At 44.3% G+C, this 14,141-nt stretch overlaps 1 protein-coding gene across 1 annotated transcript in view; it reads left to right on the top strand.

Moving 5' to 3' along the window:
• cacng2a (calcium channel, voltage-dependent, gamma subunit 2a) overlaps window positions 1–13,101 on the top strand; it is a 67,506-nt gene extending 54,405 nt beyond the window's left edge. The window contains exons 3-4 of the mRNA XM_040159650.1: window positions 10,979–11,119; window positions 12,424–13,101. Of these exons, the coding sequence (XP_040015584.1) occupies window positions 10,979–11,119; window positions 12,424–12,959 (677 nt within the window). The 3' untranslated portion in view covers window positions 12,960–13,101. The remainder of the gene's footprint in view (window positions 1–10,978; window positions 11,120–12,423) is intronic.
• Window positions 13,102–14,141: the final 1,040 nt, after the last annotated feature.

Here is a 14,141-nt window from a genome sequence, read left to right as displayed (position 1 = left end):
GAGAGAGAGAGATCCCCTCTTAGAGCAATTTCAGCGGAAGCGACGGGGGACGAAATCCACGGTGCTCGCTCTGCGGAATGATGATTTAACAGGAGCAAACCTGAGGTCTGACTCCAGTGGATATCTTCCAAAGTCGCAGTTATTTGAATGCAAAATTCCTATTTTGAGTTGCTACCCCTCTCTTAGAGCAAACGCTCTCCGCTGAATCACAAAGAGAGAATTTCCTACTAAAAAGACTGTGAGTTCTGAAGACACCTGCCTTATTTGACTAACTCAGACTGCATCGGCTCAGCTTTCACCGACGGGCTGTGGATTTTGTATCCCATTCCAATGAAATCCCTTTAAGTAGGCATCTCTTTGCAACGATTACGGCGACCGGTAACCCTCTGGGGGGAATGTGAATATTAAGTTAGACTTGATCAAATGTGAGCTGGTGCTTTATAGGGGCTTTTTTATGGCCTTTATGTTCTGTGATGCTTTTGATCGTTCCTGTTCAGGACGAAGTTTACTAACCAAATACACATTATATTTATGCTGGAGAGGGTCTTTATTTTTTAGGGGAACGCGGGACATGAAATGGCCCAGAGTGTCGCAAACGCTGAGCGGATAGACCCCATTAGAAAAATATGAACTTGCGTAGAAGTTACTGTCTCCGCCACGAGGCTAAAGCTTTTTTAGTTTAAAACAGTTTTTGCAGATACATTGGATGATATTTACTCTCTTCTTCTCAACTAAGGATGCAACAAACCCTTATTTACATCATCAATGAACCTGTAAGTGCTTTTCTCCATTAGTTGTTTAGTCTGTTCAATGTGAAAATAGTGAAACATGGCCACCCAGTTCTCCAGGGACCAAGGGGACGTCTTCAGATTGCTTGTTTGGTCCGTCGGACAATCCAGAATCCAAAAATATTCAATGTACTATCACATGGGACTAAGAAAACCGGCAAATGTTTCCACAGAAGAAACAACAAAATACTTAAATGTTCAATGGATTATCAAAATCTGTTGAATGACTAATCAATTCATCAGTTAGTCTTTTCAGGTAAACAGTGCGACACAAAATAACCCGGTAACGGATCCCCAGAGGCTTCTGATATGCCACATCCGAACATCTCAGCTTTTACTCGCGTGCCAGTTCATAAAGGCCAGCGAGTGAAACCCGCATTCATTTTCTAATCAGTTCAAGTCAAATTGCATTCTGCCTGCAAGGTGTGCTGTCAAGACACATAAGCTTTTAGATACAGGCCGAGAGCTGTGTAAGCATTCTTGCAAATTTCCAATTTAGCCACCAAAGCTAATTTCCCCTTCTTAACACTGGTTGTTTCACACCGTGTATTTTAACACCATCAGTGTCTGCCGCAACCATCTTTTTCTACGCCCTTTTGTGGATGTTTGATGCCGGGGTTGACGTGGCAACAGGCCTCTTGGTCAGGACGAGGGCGGTGCAAGGGCTCAGTATTGAGAAAGACAAGGGAGAGGAGGAGGAGGCGGAGGAGGTGTAGAGGGGATTAATAAGCGTTTGTAGTATTAAATCAATGTGCCTGGGAGCCGAGGCACCTGATTAGCATGACCCCGTCCTGCACATCAGCACATTCGGGGCTGGGGGAGGCTGATTAAGAGCCAATGCTAATTTCCTCTCAGTCCTGTCAATGAAAACGAGAGAGAGAGAGAGAGAGAGCGAGAGAGGATGGAGAGACGATGCAAAGAGACGACGCCTTTGTAAAGAGGACAGCGTGCGTGTTAAATCACATGTACGCTGACATGTACAGTGCCTGTGTGCTGTGTCAGTGGGGGGACCGTGCACTTCTACTCCACTACGTTATATTTTTACTTTTCGCTCCACTGCATTTATCAGACAGCTGCAGTTACTAGCTACTAGCTACTGTTCAGATGAGGATTTCAAATACGAAACAAAGGATCAGTTTGTAAAATGTGACGCTTTAGAAAGCACCCGGCTGTATACGGGATAGTTCAAATTAGCTCCAGCTTGACCTACTGCACCGTTTGGTTCCACTTATATACATGAACTGTAAGGATCCAATAATATGATCATAAGACTCTGGCTGGGAATATTCTGCATAAGGAATACTTTTACTTTTGATACTATAGGTACATTTTATCACTATATCTCTATACTTTATACTTCTGTACTACATTTTGAATGCATGATTTGTAATGGAGTACTTTTATGGCTTGGTATTGCTACTTTTACTTACGTGAACGATTTGAATTAGTATGTTGTGCTCTGGATTTAGCATAACTTACCACCCTAACGCCCTCATGTTCTTGTCTTGCGTATACTCCTCAGCATGGACTGCTTGTATTTAATACGGTTTTATTGTGACCTACGCACTGGGACGTGTGTGAGCGTCAGGTTGTGGCTGTTAAAGACAAGGTTGCGCTATCTTTGAGATCTCTTAAATGTATTTCCCTAAACAATGGACTCCATTATGATTGAAAGTCCTGCTTTCAAAATCCTACCGAAGTAGAAGAACAAGAGTATCATCAGGTAAACGTAAAACTCGTTCTGCAGGAAAATGGCCTTTTATTGACATATGCGTATTCTTCAATGTTTTAGCAGCATTTACTGTTGTAGCTGCTTGAAATAGAGCTAGTTTTAACTACTTTAAGTTCTGACGCACAAGTTTATATTGCATGTTTTTCTGTTATCTTTGCTTTTTTTTGAAATATTGGGTAAATTGACCTCTCTACTCAGAGACTTCTTGAACAAGACAAAGGGGCCACAACTTTTTTTTTTTTGTAATGAATCAAAAGCTAAAAAAAAAAAGGTTGGGAATAACTGACTTAATCTTTGAAAATACATTGTGTTTTAGCATATTGGCATATATTACTGAGTAAAATCTTAATCTTAAAGGTAACGAGTATCTATTTTCCCTCTGAAGTGTAGAGGGGTACAAGCGCAGAAAAAGGCCCTTTTAATGTCAAAGGGAAAACAGATCTTTACAATAGAATCTAAATTAATCACAAAATATAAAATACTTCTTTGTATCCACCCTTTTTAATAAGACCAAACTAAATCATCACTCGTATAGAAGTCACATAATTAGTTACATATACCTTTTAGTTACTTTTGTCCTCAGAAATATGGCTTGAATAAGCAAGTAATTTCAATAAGCAATATTTCTATAAAGATTCTGACTTAGATTTGACTCCATACTTAAAGATAAATATGAAATGGAGGGACTTTTTTGTAGCTTAGAGTTTAGCGGATCGTTTCCTTTGTGTGTGTTTGTTTTCTGATGCTCCGGGGAAATTAAAGCAACTGCCAGTCAGTCTGAGTTTCAGTTGCAGTGTATGAAACCGATCTGCCGCATCCTCAGATTTGATACGAATCTGCTCAGATGCCTCTAAATATTCAGATTAGTTACCATTCGGTTGCACGAGTGAAGCCACCGTGGCGCTGGGGGGGGGTTGGGGGTTGGATGCTGTAGAAACCCCAGCAGCCATGGGCCTGCATGGATGTTGAGCCTCATTAAGCTGTTTGAAGAGTGCCAGCGCTTGGACACCAGCCTGCCAATCAATACGGTACACACAGTATCTGCTTTCTGCCTGTGTCTCTGTGAGCAGGTTGGCACGCACGCTGGCAGCACAGCGGGGGCCAGGCGGGGCTAACCAGGCCTCCATCCCACATTACTACGACTCTCGTCCCGGTGCAGCCACCAACAGGCCGGGCAGAGCAAGACAAGGCCTATGGACGCATGCCCTCATACTGACCTGGAGAGGAAAAAAAAATCAAAATGCAGCAAGCGTAACTCAGTCATTGTCAACATGAATATGTGAATCATTACTAATCACATCGCTTCTTCCAACATGTGTAAACGAGGGATTGGAGAAACCGAAGAGTCTCAATACTCAGCGCTCTTGCGCAATAAAATCAAAGTAGATGAGATTTCCCTCCGTCTGGGGAAAAGTAAACTTTTGTGCCTGTTCTCGTTTCGGCTACTGACAGGAAAACAACCGGTGACAGCGGCGGTAAACAGAAAAGTGCCAGTCATCATGAGCCAAAGAGCCACCAGCCAATATCAACAGAAATCAGAGTTTTTGTTTCGTTCGAACAGGACCTACATTAGTTTGGTTCAACTTAGTGATTTACACTATACTTATACCTCACTGAGATTTTAGTTATGATGAAAATGTAGACAAACTTGGTTCTGTAGGTAAAAATTTGTGTAAATTCAGTGAAGTCTAACTCTTTTGTTAATGCTTGTAAAACGATCTGTTCTAGCATGGATCATATTCAGTTTACAGTAATAACAGTGGCAGGTTTATCTTTCAAGATCAGTCTTTTTTTTTAAACAACTGTGCTTGGATTTAATCCACTATTCAACAAAAGCAGGCTATTCATTTCTAGCCAGTGACTGTGAATTTTGCCAGCTGAAAGTGCGACTTTTGCTGGCTGTAGCTAGCCACCTTAAGCTGATGCTAACGCTAAAACTTTGCAATTTGACCCAAAACTTGGTCTCTTGGTTGATTTTTTTTTTTTAAGGTTTCCAGCTGACTTTTTTTTAAAGCAAGAACCCTGAAAAGGATCTTAAACATGCATTTGTAGTATTATATTACAGTATTTTTTTTTAAATTGTAATTGAAGAGTTAATTTTAGTGTAGTGGTTTGGATGTTTCCAACAGAAAAAACATCCTCGGAGAAGATTTATAGTTGTATTTTGAAACTGTAGTTTCACTTAGAAAAAGATTAGAGGACGAGGAATAATTCATAAGCCTGGCTAACTTATCTCTAGCGAACGCAAGTTAAGGGGGTAGGGCACAGCCACTAACGTGACTTTAAACTCTGATATAACGTATTTGCATCTTAGCTCCCTTACAGCAGATTTGTCAGTCAGCTAATGACATGACTTGTCTTTTCAAGAAACACTACTACTCATGTAAGCTAGTTAGCCGGACATGCTAACATTTGAAGGTTACATTAGAGCACATAAACACATAGTTTAATTCATCTATTTCGCTTTTTGTCTTGTATTTCTGGTTTCGGAAAGGATAAAACCTACTATTAGAGTGGCATGTGCAAAAATCTAAAGCGTGACAGACCTGCCGTGCAAAGTAATGGTTGCTTAGCTATTAGCTATTATCGGAGGGGAATGGAAAACAGTCAGTTACAATGAAAATGATTCACAACAGCTCTACTTTCATCCAAGATTCAGCCCCAGAAAACATGATAAAACATGATAATTGTATTGTGTTACTTGCCTTCACTGCCAAAGACAGGACAGAGATGGGTAGCAGCTCCAGAAACTGTCCTTAACTGGGTGTCACATTAATGTTGGGAGTCGCGGGGGAAGAAACAGAAGATCCGCCGCTCTCTGTGATCGTGACCTCGACCCAAATCAAAACGGCGACCTCAGGACTAATCACAGGGCTCCTGAGAGCATCCTTTCATGTGGGCCGAGGCGAGAGCTTCAGAAACACAAGACGCCGCCGAGGTCGCCGCTGTCGTTGGCTATTAGCACGGAGGTCAAAGCTTTCATTTGGACGGGGTCGTTGTTTTCCAGCAGCCGGAGATTGACAGCGTTTCACCACACAAGAGAGTCACCACGGCTTTCTCTCCCAGGACTGTAGATATCCCAACAGCCCTCTGTTAGAATAATGTCACCCTGGCTGGCATAATCTCCATTCGCCGGGCCTCCCTGATACTCCCCTGTCAAGTTGTAAAAGATGTACAGTACATAGTACCACCGTTGGTTTTAGAAGATGATGACGTGATGAAAATGGCAAATCAGCCTTCAACCAAATATGCACAAATAATCAAGGGCAGAAAGACTAAAGCTGGACCCCAAATCAAGTTTTCAGAAAGCTTTTTTTTTTTTTTTTTTTTTTTAATTGTTTAGCCCTAAATTGGCACAAACCTTCATTTATTTATATAAAAGCTAAAGCTGTAGTTTGCCAGGGTGCTATGATGAGTTCCCCCAGGTTAAGATAATCACCGTATGTCGAATATCACAGTTGTTTTTCTTCAGTTTGAGAAAATGCTGATAACACCACAACTGCAATTCATGGTTCTGCCAAATGTGTACAAATTATCGCCCTCCACAAGACCAAAGTTGGACCCTAGTTTAAGTTTTTGAAGGCTTTTTTTTTTTTAGCCTTTAATTTGCATTATCTTTCATTTATTTCAGCATTTAATTCATCATGTGCTGCTGGAACAGGTAGAATGAACAAAACAAAAACAAAAACAAAAATCACATTTCAATAGAGGTTTTTGTGTGAGCTTGGGCAAATCTCTGATCAGTAAGAAACCTTCAATATGTCAGAGGTGGCTGACATTATTAGCCAACAGCTAATGTTAAATAGAAGGTCAACATCGGCTCAATATATCAACAAATCAATGTATTTGTCTCGCCCCATGCAGCTCTACTAAACATGGTGTATCATGGACCTGTCCCTTTTTTCTGCACTAACCCATCCACAGCAGAGAGCGGTCCCTGTCTATCTGTCAGCCCGTCAGTCTGTTTGCCCCCCCCCCATCCAAGATGCTGCTGTGCATAAACATCCCTCCAGGCAGGATCCAAAACTCTGACAGGGGCTCAGCCGATCCGTAAAAAGACGGAAAGTGAAGATGTGAAACCTCCGGAATGTGGTGGGGAAAGGACTGACTTTAAAATAGGCAGCCTCTCCGATAGAAGCAGCTTCACGGCCCTGGGGCGCAGTTATTGCCCCGTCTTCCTCCAACAGTCCCCATCGTCGGCCCTCACTGCGGGCAACATGCTGCTCGGGGACACGGCTTCATACGTACACGTTGTGACCACTGACACACTCAATATTATGCAGGAGAACAGAGTGCATCCTGGCATGAAAAATCTGCAGGGACTTCAGCCTTTTCTTCCGAGGTAGAGCATGGTCAGCCAAACCCAGGGGCACGTTGGCAGAGAAAACTGCATCCCGATCCCAGGGAAGGCACAGTGCATGCTGGGAGGTCACCGTGAAGGTCGCTGCATTTTATCAGCGCGCTGCTAAACACGGATGTTAATACGGAGAATGCATAGGACTGGAGGAGCACTGCAGGCCAGCCGATCCTACGCAGCCATGCAGATGAGCTGGATCCTTTCGGACCCTGGAAAGCTCCAACATCACAAGCCCTATCGTTGCTTTCAAGATTTCTCAGAAGCCTGAGGCACTTGTGCTGTCGAGACCAGCTGCCCTACAGATTTCTTGTATCTTTGGATATAATGTGGTTCAAATGGTATGGGATACGTAGGCAGACACTGTGAAATACCCCGCAACAAGTAAAAGTTGTGCATTCAGACGCTTAGTTAAGTAAAAGAATTAAGTATCTGTTGCAAAGCGTACGTTTGTTCCAACCAGCCCTGTCCTTTTTTTTTTTCCGGTTGATTATGGGGAGGTGAAACTACGGAAGCAAATGTGGGCCATAAAGATTTTAATCTCATAAATCTGATTGATACCTTCAGGCCTGTGCTTGGTGCCCCAGATGTCCCGGTGTGAGTGTCATACGTTGAATTTTTAGAGCCTGACTTTGGCCAGGCCAGTTTGAGGGACCAGATTTTTTTTGACGTGACTTAGATTTGAGCAATTTGGATAAATGCAGTATATATGTAGATCTGTAAATATCAGGTACTTGAATTTTCATTTCTGAATTTTTTTGAACCCAAATTACATACAGTTAGGTCCATAAGCATCTGGACAGTGACACAATTTTTGTAATTCTGCCTCCGTACATCTGAAACAAATCCATCAAGGTGTGATTGAAGTGTAGACTTTCAGCTTTAATTCAAAGGGGTTTCACAAAAATATCCCATTAATCTTTTAGGAATTACAGCCATTTTTATACATAGTCCCTCCATTTTCAGAGGCTCAAAAGTAATTGGACACACCAACATAATTATAAGGATTATTTTTAATACTCGGATGAAAATCTTTTGCAGTCAATGAATGCCTCAAGTCTGGAATCCATGGACATCACCACATGCTGAGTTATATATATATATATATAGGATATAAAATTTTTGAAATAGTGCAGCTTGATATTGACTTTTGAAGGGCGATTCAGACCACATAAATTCAGTATTTAAATATACTGTATACAATATAATTTAGATGCAGTAATGAAATTTCAACAGTAAGTATATAATAGTTATTAAATCTCACAATTAGGGCTCTTTAAAGTTGCAAAGACTTAGTTTTAGTTCCTAAAGCTGTTGCTGCTAACAGCTGCTAGTTCAGACCAAAATAGACAAAATCAAACATATTGATATTTTTTTTGGCTGAGTGAAGACTACAGTGAGATCAGATTTGAGAATAAAAAATATAAAATGATGAACATCGGTGTCGGCTGCTCAGTGAAACAAAAAGGCAAAGTCACCTTAGAGTTTTTGTTTTTGCTAAAATCTAGACGAGTGCACATCTTCAAAAGCCAAACAGTTTTTCTCTCTACATTTGTCTGCAACCGAACCTCTCTGAGGTTTCCTCAACTTTCGTGTCACCTTGAGATCCATCGCTCTTAAACAGCCCCACTGTCAACAATCGATAAATTTGGCTGGACCTCTATCCCTCCTTTGTCTCTGCAAATGAAGCTGATGGATGAAAAAGAGCCCTGGTGGCCTCTCCCAGGTAATGTGCTGTGAACAACCATGTCAATACCTTCAGGGTTAACGGGATAGAGGGGGGGGGGGGGGGTAGGAAGAGCAATGGGTTTAGAGCAGGACACAGGAGCAGGGTCAACTCTCAGTACAACTTAATATTTAATCAACCCACCTCACCGGTAACCCTAAACCCCACAATCCCCTCTGGTCGGGCAAGGAGACAAGTGGGAGAGTGTGAGTAGAAACAGAGAAAGACGGGGGGGGGGCGAGAAGACATTTTGTCTTTCAACTTGTCTTTTGCTCTGACTGAGTGCGAATTAAGTGAGAGAGAGAGGGAAGAGACAGAGAAAGACCAGATGAGACGGGGGACGTTTGCTGGGTGACAAAGACGGCGAGACGACCGTGTGCAGTAGACAGAGACAGATGAAAGGGGAATGGAAGACGGTTGAATAACGGCATTAAAGTCTTCTCCATCACACAGATTGGAGCCCAGTGGCCGGCCTGTTTCAGGCAAGGTTAAAGAAAGTGACAAGCCCATCGTGATGTCGAATGATGACATGATGAATACAGGTGGGACGGGGGGAGCAGAGACATTACAGTGTCGAGTCTAAGAGCGCGTTCGCCAAGGGGCTCGCCGGTGATGCGCGACGTTCTTAAACTCCGGCTCAACAGCTTTGGTCGTTTTCTAGCCCATTATCATAGAACAGATAGCTTCGGTCCTCTGTGTTGATTGGCTGAGTCAAGCATAAAGGTTTTATACACACACACACACACACACACACACACACACACAAAAACATACAATAAAAATAGAATATATTAAAAACTACAGTATTTCTCTACTGCTGTCCTTAACCACATCACAGTTCATTTAAATAGGAATACCTCAAAAACAACTTAATCCCTCAAGCCTCACAAGTGGCCCCGACGGCCCGCTTTGTTAATACACAAGTGTTGGACAGAATGAACAATACACTGATGACTTTGCTTCTAGTGGATGCTTACCAGTGTTAAGTGAAAAAACACTTTCTGGTGGAGTTAAATAAGCGTAAAACTCACCGATGTATCTAATGTCTGACGCGGTGCCCCGAGTGGACACGGTGTCGTTTTAAGGCGTCGCAGAGCAAAAGAGATTGGGAGCCGCAGGCGCAGTGGATCACGAATAACGCCGGTGTTTTGTCAATGAAGCCTAAACAGCGTGTTTCATCGGAGCTGGGCGTGGCACTCTGGGCGTTTTCTGCCCCTTCAGATTCAGTAACCGCACACGCAGTACGCAGCGATGAGCGTCCAGCCGGCCACGACCACCGCTGCAGCTCCTGACTTCTTCCTAACAGCCCGCCTATGGGCTCGAGGCAGCCTTCCCACCGAGCCGGCCGTCATGACGCCTAAGGGGTGCTGGGACGGGGGGTAATCGAATCCCTGACAGGGAGAAGGGTATGGGGGGGAGGGGAGCGATGAGTGGCAGCAGTTAGGCAAGGCAGATGGGCCGCCAAGAGCCCCGGCGGGTCCCCGTGGAGGTGCAGGTGGCCCAGTTCAGCACAGAGCCACCCAGCCCAGCGTCAGCACTTTGGGGAGAAGCTGGGAAAAGTGCTGAGGCGGCAGCCACGTAGGGGAGATGAGGTGAAGTGGTGAAAATTTAACCAGCCTGATGAAAGTTTGAGTGTGCATGTTAAACAGGAGAGAGGGGGAAGGGATAGGTGAAGGGGGGGGGGGGGGTAAAGCAAGAGAGGCAGCAGGATGGCAGGAGGTGACTGAAAAAATAACGGACAGGTTCGCGAGACTTCCCCATTGTTTCCCCCGCAAACAACAACTGTCTGTTCTCTGACTCAAGCATGACACTAATTTTACCTGACACCTCAGGGTGCAGCACAGCTCTTTTTTTTTTTTTTTTTTTTTAACCCTGGCTTGACCTCAAAAGTAACATCACATCCCGTTTCCAGCTTTTGCTTCTTGATAATTAGCTGCAAAGGACGCCGTTTTCATTTCAAGGACATCCCTCTGCACTGCGGCCTGGCTGATATACATGCCAGAGCCCCCGTAGCACTTCTGTTGCCTGCCATTCACATGATGCTACATAAGGCAGCCAGTTTGCTCTGTGGTCTGCAGAGAAGTGCGCCGGGGGGGGGAGTCAAGCGGTGTGATTACATAAGGTTGGATAACAGGCTCACTGTGGGGATACACGCTCACTAGACAGTGTGTTGATGGAGTCTTTCACAGGCCTGATGGGGTGTTGATTGGGATGTGCTCACACAAAAGGAGCAGATGCTGAAATGGATTCTAAAGTGCTTCTCTCTCTTTGTCTCTCTTGCCCATTGCTCCTTTCATCCCCGCCAATTCCACCTCTTTTTTTGTTGCTCCATCGGCTGCGTTCTTCTCTTCGCCGCTGTCCTCCGCTGACCACAACAGGTGCGGTGCGAGCCTCCAGCATCTTCCCCATCCTCAGCGTCATCCTGCTCTTCATGGGAGGCCTGTGTATAGCTGCCAGCGAGTTCTACAAGTCACGCCACAACATCATCCTCAGCGCAGGGATCTTCTTTGTGTCTGCAGGTGAGTCAAACACCAACAAAATAATGCAAAAGGGGGCAGGCATCGATTCGCTGCGCAAGAACTTCTCTCTGCAACCGTGCACTTGAATTAGACCGGTTTTGACTGACACTGCGGCCTACTACGGCCACTAAACTCCATGATTACCTCCTCCAGGGGTTTCACAATAAAAGCCTTTCAGTGGTTCATGAATAGTTGCTTAAAAAACACATTTTTGAGCAGCGATTTCAGACGAGTTTTAGGTTTCATGATGTCAGACTCTTCTGTAGCTTTACCCTTGTGTTTGCTGTCCGTGTTTGACCCGTTATTGTCGCAGATACTCAGAAACATTGTTCAGTTTTTAGGGAGTTTTACCGTTTTTTTTCCTTTTATCCAGAGACAAGCTCATGGATGCCTCTTTGTGTCCCTGCATGCAGACTTAATGGATACTGAAGACCGGTTGTTAAGCTCCGTTTAAGAAAAACTTCCTATTTCTTTCGTACAAGTACCAGCCCCAGTTTGTGGCTGCTGTGTGGCTAATCAGCTCCTGGCTGTGGCTTCATGTTTACTGCACAGACATGAGAGTGGTGTCGATCAAATCTTCTCATTCTCTTGCAGGGAGCGAAAAAGTGTATTTCCAAAAACGTTGGACTATTCCTTTAAGTGGTTTTCATTACTCACTACTAATCAAGATTTGTGCCACCGCATGAATTCATGAGGCCGTGTATGTGCGCAGCATTTTGTCTTAGGCTGCTTTTTGTGCTGCGGCTACAAGTCACTTCTTCTTTTGTCTTCCTTTCTCTTCTCTCTTTTTCCTGTTGCTAGGCTAAAAGCCACCCATTGGGACTCGTCTCTAAAAATATGGTGTCCCTGACACACTTTCCCTAAGATCCATCTTCCCAGATATACCACGTCAAACATTTCTCCGTGTGCGACTAAACTAACAAGTCAAAGTGTATATATATATGTGGATAAATGATGTGCTCTCACACAGAAGACCGCTCCAACGTGGATTATTTCATACTGTGCCCCAAAAGAACTGCATCGTGACCTGAAGCTGCCCTGTTTCTCGCTGCAAGGGCAAAAATTAAGAGTCCAATATCAGTTATTTCGGCTTGGACAGGATTAGTACACCGTGTACGGTGCATGAATCAGCGCTCTAAACGTATTTGGTATGATGCTGCATATTAAGTTAAGCATACACCGAGAGTAACTCTATGAGCTCATCCCGAATGATAACTTCTGTTGTTTTCTTCTTCTCTTGCCCTTTTCTTCATGAACCTGTCCCCTGCTATACGGTTCCCATCCCGCATCTCCCAACGTTTTAGGCCTGAGCAACATCATCGGGATCATCGTGTACATATCAGCTAACGCGGGGGACCCTTCAAAAAGCGACTCGAAGAAGAACAGCTACTCCTACGGCTGGTCCTTCTACTTCGGCGCCCTCTCCTTCATCATGGCTGAGATGGTGGGCGTCTTGGCCGTGCACATGTTCATCGACCGCCATCGACAGCTCCGAATAGGGGCGCGTGCAGCCGACTACCTCCAAGGCTCGGCCATAACGCGGATCCCCAGCTACCGGTACCGCTACAGACGCCGCTCGCGCTCCTCCTCCCGCTCCACAGACCCATCACACTCCCGCGACGCCTCGCCGGTGGGCCTCAAGGGCTTCAGCGCGCTGCCGTCCACGGAGATCTCCATGTACACGCTGCCCCGGGACACCCTCAAGTCCTCCGGCACGCCCACCGCCACCTACAACTCGGAGAGGGACCACAACTTCCTGCAAGTCCACAACTGCATCCAGAAGGACCTGAAAGACTCGAGCCACACCAACACAGCGAACCGCCGCACCACGCCGGTATGAGGGAGTCGACACAGGCCAGGCCGGCCCGGCGTATAGCGCGGAGACCAGGAGACACGGGAACCGCTGTGGGTGCAGTTCGCCCCTGGAGAAGATGGATTTCCATGTTTATAGACATTTGTTCTTTTTGTTCGGCTGCATGACTTTTCCATTACCATTGCTGACAGAGAAGAGTGAGACTGGGTCGGGTTGTACCGAGAGAGTGAGGTCTGTCACTTTTTTGCGCGGGGTTTTGTTTATGAGGTTTTGGGGGCACTGAAAGGGAGGTTTGGAGGGAGTGGGCATTTATGAGAAATGGAATTGAATTCATGATTTCACAGCCCTTTTGGTCTGACAGTTTTGCCCCACGGTTTGGTTGGAGCAACAGGTCAAGCTCCCCCTCAGCCAGCCCACCACTCAGACACACACCTCGTTTATTTATTGACTCATTTGTTCATTTTTTTGCATTAAAACTGTGAATTGTTACAGTTTGGGATTCACTCAGAATTAGCCCAATCTGTAATCTCTAACAAAGGTACTATATATATATATATATGTATTACTTTTATAAATAAATTATTACGTTAATAATCAAGAGTTACAGACTTTACCGAAGCAAAAAAGAACAAAAAAAAAAAACAAGTTAACTAAACCAAGTGCTGTTGGTAACAGAGAAAAGACTCTTTTAGTATCTGTTCATTTGAGGGTTGAGAACAAGCGAAGGTCCTTAAGGCAGCGGCAGTACGCAGCGACTGATGCCCGCCGGAGGCAGATGCAGACAGTCAACAGTAGAATAATATCTATTCTTTTTACAGAACCTTCTCGTCTTTTTCTCAGTCCCTGTTCGCTTTCTTTTTCTTTGGGAGGGGTCGTAACGGGAGAGTCGAACCCCTTAAACAGACAGAGCCGGGGTCAAAGTTCACAAAGCAGAGACTCCAAACACGACTTCTACAAAATAAAAAGGAAGGAGCAGAGGGGAAGGAAAAGAAGAGGACGCCAAACACAAAAAGAAAAACAAGTTAAACATGAAATAGTACAAGAGAAGCTAAGTGACTCACAATTTCAGAAATTAAATGCATGCTATAAAATTACAGCAAATCTGCTCTTGAGAAACTTAAGTTTTAAAGGTTAATAATTATAAGGGGAAAAAAAAAGCAAAGACGCTCAAGTTTAAAGTATTAATGTTTTCATGTGTATTTTTCTTAT

The sequence above is a fragment of the Xiphias gladius genome, chromosome 3, assembly GCF_016859285.1.
Source record: "Xiphias gladius isolate SHS-SW01 ecotype Sanya breed wild chromosome 3, ASM1685928v1, whole genome shotgun sequence".
Lineage (NCBI taxonomy): Eukaryota > Metazoa > Chordata > Actinopteri > Istiophoriformes > Xiphiidae > Xiphias > Xiphias gladius.
Note: the sequence above shows the minus strand (reverse complement) of the source record. Positions and strands in the feature narration are given on the sequence as shown.